General features: G+C 38.0%; 1 protein-coding gene across 1 annotated transcript; it reads right to left on the reverse strand.

The window, feature by feature from the left end:
* Positions 1-512: 512 nt before the first annotated feature.
* On the reverse strand, positions 513-5,498 carry LOC119069730. The gene is made up of 13 exons (XM_037173860.1): positions 5,324-5,498; positions 4,312-5,229; positions 4,139-4,254; positions 3,769-4,074; positions 3,418-3,700; positions 3,099-3,184; positions 2,882-3,043; positions 2,315-2,503; positions 2,136-2,251; positions 1,611-2,079; positions 1,368-1,533; positions 946-1,300; positions 513-879 (listed from the first exon to the last, which is right to left on the reverse strand). The coding sequence occupies exons 1-13, from the start codon at positions 5,451-5,453 to the stop codon at positions 723-725; spliced, it is 3,453 nt and encodes a 1,150-aa protein (XP_037029755.1). The 5' UTR covers positions 5,454-5,498; the 3' UTR covers positions 513-722.
* Between the last annotated feature and the right edge of the window lie 3,719 nt (positions 5,499-9,217).

Consider the following 9,217-nt stretch of genomic DNA (forward strand, 5'->3'; position numbering starts at 1 on the left):
GTCCACTACGTACAGTACACGTCCAGCGCGTTAACTTTTCTATCAGTGCAGCTGAACAAGTGTGTAGAAACACCAGGAAACATAAAGAATGGAAAATTTTGACTTTCCAGCGTTTTTTCACATTCTGGCGATTTTCCTTGGCGTTTCAACAAATCAACCAAAAATTATGATGATTTGTTCGATCCCAGAGAGTCTATCCCCTTACGAAATGTATTTCGACGACATTGATCCTCCTACAAAACAATAAAATCGTTTTTTGGACGATAATATCGTTTATTTACGATAATGAGGGAGTCTCTTGAAAAACCGCCGACTTATATCGGTTGCATTTTCCAGTGGACGTTTTTATTTGTGCCCAGAAAGGTATTAGACCCTAGGAAGCCAAAGCCATTTTCAAAAAAAATCGTTGAAGTTTGTGTGGCTAGTGGAAGGTGATCGAAAACCGAAAACATGTATTTTTCTTACAGAAACTTCAATTACACGAGCTTCAATTACACGAGTCGTAGAGCTGAAGCAAATTTATGTCTGAATTTCGCTAACGTCAACTGTAATACCATTACCGGTATTATGATGCTGTGATTAATACCTATAGTGATACCAAATGGTACGAATGGTATCAAATGAGGAGCCCTGGTTTGACACACCAAAATATTCTTTTAATGTGCTAGGTGCGTTGCAACTTACTGAATCGCACTGTTTATAATGCATTTCCGACATAAACTCTAATTATCCTTTAAAATTTGATTAATATTCGCTAAATCTTTGGTGCTCCAATTTTCTAGTGGATCTGGAGGTGACTCGGTTCGAAATTTGGATGAGTTGGCCGAACGTCCTCTTTTATGCTTTCGAGTATCACCAGTTTCGTCGGTCGGAGAAACTCTACAATATTTTCCCCGTTAATATTCTATTTACCACCGTGCTCATCGTTGATATTACTGTACTCACTTATTGTTCCTGCTTGTCTTCGATTTTCTAGCCTTAACATACTTTCCCGTTTTCTCATCCATTATTTTTGTACCTTCCAACGGTGAACCCTTTCGTAGGTGGAATAACTCCGTTTGTCGTTTTACTTCTTCAATGGTAACAATTTCATCTTGCTCGGTAGCGTCGTCCATAAAAACCATATTTGTTATACCATTCGGCTGCTTCGCTGGTACATTCTTCTGATCGTAATTTATTTGCTCTTCCCAAGCGACATGGAAGAGAGGATGCTTGTCGTTGGTCTTTTTTGCTGAAGCAGTTCTCGAAACTGCTGACTTTGCGCGGCGAATCAATGATATCTTGCCGAGCACTGGTTTTTCTAATTGAAAGAAAGGTGCCAGGTTGATTAATGGCAAAGTAGTTGATGGCAATTTTTAACCGTATACCATCGAAACATTCACTGTCCGTATCCTCCAAAGCCTGTAGTTTTCGCATAAATTCCTTTTCTTTTATTGGATCCACAATGTCTTTTGGGTCGGTGAACATCGTTGAAATGTTTTGCATTTCAGTTGGAGCTGGAATTGGATGAGGTCGCAATGGTGCTGGTGAGGCCTAGAAAATCGATCATTCAGTCATCAATGTAAGTAATGCTTAAATCAGACGGTCATGGAAATTGCGTTCTCAGGTACCGGCATTTGGCCAGCTTGTTCTGGTAAAACTTCCTTAACATGTTCCAAGACGGTAGCTTCTTTTGCCAACGATTTAACATTCGTCAAATAAGCTGTGTCGTTAATGCAAATCGCCTCCGAAATTAATACCAGTTCACGTAGTGGATCTTTGTAATCCTTTTCCACCGTTTGGGTACACGGAAAGTTATTTTGGGCCATCATAGTCGTATTTGCTTGTGATATTTGCTGTTGATTGCTTGATGGATTAACATTTCCTGCAGCCATTGGTTGAGACATAGCCATTTCATTTTTTAGCGATGGTTGGGTGATCTGTTGCGCGCTGCTTCTGTTTTGTACATCTTTCGTTTGCGATGTATTTACGGTGTCGTTGCACATGACAATGTCATGAGCGAACGACATTACATCTACAGCTGAACTAAGTGCTCCGCCTGAAGTGACTCCAAATGGATCATTCGGGTCTCGTACCTTCCTGGGTTCATTGAATTTAATTAAAAAATTTGGCTTTTAAGTGTTACTACTCGTTACTTTTTCGGTTCCTTCGTTGGTGAACTGATTGAAGCACGTCCCCACATTATTCGTCTCAGTTCTTCACCGGTTAATCCTCTTTTCGACAGAGCGTTCAGAGTTACTCTACCGACTCTCTGTGTTCACAAAAAGATAATTTCTCAACGGAGAAACCAAATCAATAAATTTTAACAGTCTACCTTCCAATTGCTAACAGCACCCTTCCTCTGTTTCGCTCTGGTCTTACTTTTGCTCTTAATTACCATTACGCCTCTCGTTTCATAGCCCGAATCATCGGATGGGCCTAATGGAATAGAGTACGCTTCCAAATATTTCTGAGCATCTGTCTGCGATACAGCACGTTCCAAAGTTACTACAATCTTGGCCCACTAGTGGAAATCGTTGTGTTAGTTACATGGCTTATTATTGGGAATTTTTCGGAGTTCCCAGAAGTTTTAGAAATTTTTCGACATTCTCAGAACAGAGTTTCCCGAAATTTTCAGAATATTTCTAAGTTTCCAAAAATTTTCGACATTTTAAGAATTTTTCGTAATTAAAATTCCCAACAAATAATCCCTGGGTCACTGATTTTGGTCAATAAAAGTGAAAAGAAACAAAAAAGGAAAACTTAAGAAACAAAAGCCTGAAAATTTTTCCATTTCATTGTACACTAGCAATGGAAAATAACATTTCGCAGCACCAGCTGTATTATTTCAGCATTGCATAAATTTCACTGTATAAAACATCGCCTTATCTTCTATCCGTACCTGCTTCATCCATTCCTTTTCCGATTGTTCGATGACATGGGCATATGTATTTCCCATCATCGCAATTAACATGTTCAGTAACAGAATCGGCACGAATATCATAAAAATTACGAAAACCGTTTTCGCCAAATTTGGGTAGGTCGTGTTGTTTAGATCTGAATACTGTAGTTTTGCATCAGCTTCATCTTCTGTAACTCAATCTATATATAAGACTCACACTATAATCTCCCAGTGTTGTTTGGAATAGGGCCATCCACGTACTGGGATAAGTGTAGAACAGGCTAGATTTTACTTGAGGATGTCCTACGGTTACATTCTTTAGTTAAAACGGAATGTTTTCAGAAACTGATGAAAAAACACCGTATCTTGTTGTTTGTGTGCTTTCGTGAACTTTCAAAAGCTTTGAGCTTCTTTTACTTCTTTTGGAGAAGTGGAATATTTGATGAATCCAAAAGAAGCTCCGAGCTTCCGTAAGTTCTACAGTGCGATACGATGTTTTAGCCTAACACGACAGATGTATACATTGTTTCCCCTACCTTTGTACAAGAAATAAAAAGCCTGTGAGAATCCGAACAGTACAATCAAGTAAATTATTCCGAACGTAAACATGTCACCAGTGATCATAGAATAAATCATTGTAACGAATGGACCGGTGAGTCGAACAGCTCCTGCAAAAAACATTAGAAGGAACCAACTTCCCGGCACAGCGAACACTAAAATCGCTTCTTCTGTATCATTGTCTCCAATCATTCGGAACGGAATGCATGCCAGGATGAGTATATTTGAGATTAGGAAAATTGCCTTGGCCGGTGCATGAACCTTTCAAAAGACAATAAATAAAAATGGTTTTGGGAAATGATATCTCGAACAAGTGAATCAGTTCTAACAAGTTGTTTGGTGAAGGCTGCTAGACCTTGATTTTTGATTTCGTCGCCTTGCTGGAAAATGACATAGCTCAACACTCCCAACAATGTGCACACCTCGCTTCCATAACGAATATACGCTTGAATGTCCATTTCGTCGACGTTCTCTGCTGCTTCGTTACATTCACTGGTACTCTCTGCGTTCAATAAATCGTCTTCTTCATTCTGTGCTTTCGATGACAAATTTTCGGTTATAGGCCGTAGATACATGGAAATCGATAGGAAGAAGAGGTGAATGAATAAGATCAGAAGACGTTTGAGAAATTGATTCTGGAAAAAAACAAATTTTCTTCATTTTGTCATTTGATCGCGCAATATTATGTCAGTCAAATACTCTGGCAAATGTTTTCCATTTCTCTTCTAGTAAACGCTGAATAATACCTCCGTCCAGCATATCCAGATGCTCCTCTTTCGTACCATTTAGAATGATGAAAAGTGCCGAATTCCAATCTACAATCGATAATCGTTTTGAATGACTAAATCGGAAATTAACTTCAGTTAGCTTACTAGTTCTACCATCGGGTAGTAACGTGTCCAACGCGTTTAACGGATATCCCGAGCATGTTATGTTACTATACCGCCAAAACTCTCGAGACGACAACTCCAACATCTCTCTGAAAACTTCGGCCCGGCCCAATTTACATGCCAATGTCAACGGCGTCAGACCGGAATCATTTATAATTCCATTTTTGGCTGGCAGCTTGGGATGTCTTAGGGCATAACCGAACATATCGAGTTTGTCGCAAACAACAACCATATGCAAAATCATGTTTCCGAATGTGTCCTGAGCATCTGGATCAGCACCACTGTCTAGCAATAAATTATAGACACTTTCGTTGGCACAGCAAGCTGCCCACGCTAATGGATATTCTCCCAAGTATGCAAGACCTTCATAATCGGTATTTTTAGCCGGTCTGTATCCTTGTTGATCGCGAGGTAGGAAGAAACTTCCTGTTGCTCGTTGATTGACATTCGCACCAGCTTCAATTAAATCCTGTACCAATTCGTTGTTGCTATACGCAATCGCTAAATGTAAAGCACTAGCGCCCAAATATTCTTCGCCCTCCATCACATCCAAAGCCAATATCGAGAAAACTCGCAACAGAATCCTAGCCAATTTAGTGTGCACTTTCGTGTCACAAATGATCAACACATGCAACAGACTTTCGCCCAACGAGCCACGATATTGCATCTGCCATCCGGCTTTATGATCGACCCATTTCCCTAGCGGATCATGTGGTGATAGTGATGCTTCTATTGGAATCACAACTTCTTTGTTGTCACGATACTTCCATCGCAGATATTCGGCACGGTTTATCATTTGGCCTTTGCCGTTGTTGTACATGAAAACACCGAACTGCTCTCGAATGAGATTTTCAACGGCCAACTGGCCGCCAGTTTGAAATGCATCTATTAGATCTCCACCTTGAAAATGAAATAATTTTGGTGTGTCAGATTTGATTTGATTTGATTTGCACAAAAACAAAAAATTTAATGGAAAAAGTAGGTCAAGGCACACCTCTCTTATAGTTTGCTAATTTATACAGCAGACACTGATTGGCAGTTGACGACGACTGCGAAATGACCTGATCCAGTATCTCTCCAGGTTTTGTTTCATGTTTCTTTTTCCGGCAAAATTTGAACAACATTTTGTAAATTTCCAATCTGGCTCTTACGACCGAGTGACTTTTAACAAGAATTTGGGTGAGTACAAGTATGTTTGATCGATATTAATATACTGTCTTGCCAACAATACATCATCATCGTCCATGTAATGGATAATATGTGCACGAAGTATATACATTCCCAACCTCCTTCTACTATGTTTCTGTCCACTTAAAGTGGAAATAATTAAGTTCTTTTCGTCTATAAATCTAGTCCTACATGAAAACTTAACAATTTCGATGTAGTTAACGCAGAATTTATGCTTAACGTGTGGAAGCAATCAAAACATTTATCGTGGAACATAAATAAAATCGAATGTTTGGTAGTCTTACTATCGAATCCATTACTTCGTTTGATCTGAGTATTTTTTCAGTATTTTCAGTATTTGAAATCTTGTTTGTTTTACGTCACCAGCACTGCAAATGGGGTATCAATGGAAAGCTTAGACAATGTATGTTACGACTAGCATGTTAGGTTCCCATTAAGCGTCATCAGTACCAGCCCAGACCTGTCTAAAGTTCACACAGATTTTGAAAATTTTTCTTGCAGATTTCTGCAAACATATATCAATGAATTAAATTAAACTAGGCATGACCCGAAACTACTTGAACTCAGCTTTCCAACGAGCCCACTTTTGCCCGGGACGATCGTTTATAACGGCCAAAAAATTCGGATAAAAATCACCATTTTACCAACTTCGGAGATGTTCAACCAGCAACCAGGTGTGGCTAGAGACCGTGTGAGGCCTGTTTTGAGGTCTACTGGCAAAGACCTTTCAAACCATGTATATATCAATCCTAGGCGAAATGCGTCCGATTTTGGTAGGCGGCTTTTCAAAAGAATCCCTCTTCATACCTCGGGATAAAAATGAAAACTCTCGTTTTCGTGTGTTTATTGACCTTGGCTTCGCCTCGGATCAACAAAATTCACACGAAAACTCTACTTTTCATCTTTTTATCCCTAGTCATGTAAAATACTATTACATGCTACATGCGTCGAAAACCGTACTTTTCATGTTTGAAGCACGTCTTTCGACGCCCTCAGCATGTGATATATATTATGTGCCTGTTGCCAAGATTGTTATTTTGACGTGTAGGACATTATTGCCAGAGCCGAAGGCGTGGGCAATAATACCAACACGTCAATATAACAGTCTGGCAATAGGTGCATACCATATTTTATCTGTCGAGAACAGATATATCGAGATAAGTGAAAATGCCCTAGGGAGATAAGTTCGAGATTATCGTTCTAGATAGATAAAATCCATCACATAACTCGGGATAAAAATAAAAAGGCTCGTTTTCGTGTGTTTATTGACCTCGGCTTCGCCTCGGATCCCCACTCATGTAACATACTACTACATGCTATGAAATCCCACACCAATTTTCTTGTTTTCCCTAGTGATTCGCCACTTTCAACTCTAGGTAAAACAAATGTATTTGTAAGGGATGAACGCATAGACTTTCAGACTATGGCCCAGAGCAGCGGTACGTTAGACCATTCTCACCTTCACCAAAAGAAAAGCTTTAAGATATTGTAATAAAATGGAAAACGTTGAGGAAAAGAAGAAACTTGACTTTGGGTTGTGACCCAAACTTCCGATGGTGGATATTCAGAGCTAATTGAAAACTTTCCAATTTCCTCTGAAAATCCATCGTCGGGAACTTTGGTCGTATAACAAAGTCAATTCTTACTTTTTTAAACATTCTTTACGTTCGAAATATTATCGGTTTTATGCGCATGCGTTGCACATAACAAAATATATCAATCCATAAGTTTAGCTGATTACTTTTATTGTTACTGCACCATCAATTTGTATGCATATCACCGTATGCCGATAGTTGCTGTTTAGCCTGAGGTCTAGCTTTACGGCGATTGGTATTTTGACAGCGTCAAAACGAAGTTTGTTGGCTAGAGAGGGTATTGACAAAGTACATTCTTCCAAAACTGCAAACTTTGACGAGGTCTTGATGCTTTTACGTATAAAAAGGTTCACACTATCATTACGGCGACTACAAACATCACGACAGTTGCATTTTTCGGTATGAAAGTCCGCTATATTATCGTCAAGTGTGGTGTGTCACCCGTGTATCAGTATCTGCATGACCTGTCCAACTTTGTATTATTCGCAATGAAATGACAAATTAAAATTTCGAACAGGCGTTAATGGAGATTTAAGAAGTTAAAATTTTGAGGGAAAAAGTTCGTGAAAATTTAGAGAGCAAAAAATTCAGAGAATTTCATTTTCGATTTTTTCTCGAAATTAGGTCCTGCGGAAATTAGAAAATTTTAAAAGCTCTTACCGAAGGTTACATTCAACGTTGCTTGAAACTGATACTCTGCTATATGTATTCCATTTAATCCAATACTATTTAGTCAATATACTCAGAGAGCTGTGTCACCCCTCATTACCGTCTTCTTCAAAGAATTAAAAAAAAAAAAAAACTGAAGATAAAGTTCAACAATGAGATTTTCGGATCGGGGTCACAGCTTAAATCTTTACGTATTATAATCAGTGTCGGTCATTGATTCGGCCTCAAAAATACCATCATCATTTTGTTCTTCTCCGATTATTTGGATAATGGATAGTAATATGTTGATTTCGAATATATGTGTTCCACATGTCCCTGTTAATAAACAGCACTGTTGTCTGATTTTGATGGTGCTAGGATCGATAGATATGGAAAAGTTAGATTGGTGCTTTAGCTAATTAAATATTCGTTCGAAAGCTTAAACAAATTTAAATACAGAACTTTCTTTCAAGAATTCTGAAGGGGAGGGAAATTCCTTAGCTGTACACTTATTGATAGTATCACAATTCAGCTTGAATGTGAAGAGAGAAAAAAAAATCAGATCATACCTTCCGACACTAACAACCTGATACTCGTTTTTTCCACTTGCTAAAATTTTATTATAAAATCTAATCAGGAAACCATTACCGAAATTTACCTTCATTTTCTCCGACCCAACAAAAAAAAACATTTTTTCTTGGTACACAATGTTATGACCAAACAGGGAAATTTATATTCCACGATAGCATAAGAAGCACTTAAAATAAATAATCCGTTAAATTAAATTTAAAATTGGTTATTACATGGGGTTTGTCAGTAAATTTACAAAGGAAACGAAAATATAATTAGATATTTATATTGTTACGTTCATTGCCTAATGTATACTAATCCAAAAATCTTTTTTTTCTTCCTTTCCTGCGTTTTTTTATGTCTGTAAAAGAGCTACATAAGCTTCACTTCACATGGATTATGTACATGATTCGCAGCATATATCCATCGATTTATGAAATGTAATTTGCATTAGAATTCCGAAATATGGCTAATATAACACCCGTAGGCTTAATGTCGTCATTAGTAAGGAGAAAAAGAAATCGAAATTTATTGCGGACTACCGTTACGGTGTTAAGGAATTTCGCGCCGCAGCATTCACAATAATTAAGAAATTGACATCTTCCTTATACAAAATGTGTGAAAATGTGAATCATTGTGAATGACGCGGCGCGAGATTCCTAGCAACAACCGTTACAACCAGGGCCTATTTTAGAAATTGTGGAGATCTTTTTATAGATTTGAGAATTTTGTAGAAATTATATTGGTTTATTCTAAAAAAAATAAATCATATTTGACATTTTTTTAAGAGTTTCAAAAGCTTCAATCGATTTTTTCTTTGTTCTTTTGACAGTTTGCTCTCTCCCGGCTATCTCACGGAGTACTTTTTATTGAGTGGAATGGACACT

This window comes from Bradysia coprophila (genome assembly GCF_014529535.1).
Source record: "Bradysia coprophila strain Holo2 chromosome X unlocalized genomic scaffold, BU_Bcop_v1 contig_39, whole genome shotgun sequence".
Taxonomy (NCBI): Eukaryota; Metazoa; Arthropoda; class Insecta; order Diptera; family Sciaridae; genus Bradysia; species Bradysia coprophila.

Excerpts from the sequence above, each read along its gene's own strand:
- LOC119069730 (XM_037173860.1), bottom strand. The coding sequence starts at position 5,453 with ATGTTGTTCAAATTTTGCCGGAAAAAGAAACATGAAACAAAACCTGGA. Across the intron at positions 2,080-2,135 it reads CCAACGAAGGAACCGAAAAA|GAAGGTACGAGACCCGAATG; the intron begins GTAACGAGTAGT and ends CAATGAACCCAG. Across the intron at positions 1,301-1,367 it reads GGACAGTGAATGTTTCGATG|AAAAACCAGTGCTCGGCAAG; the intron begins GTATACGGTTAA and ends TCTTTCAATTAG.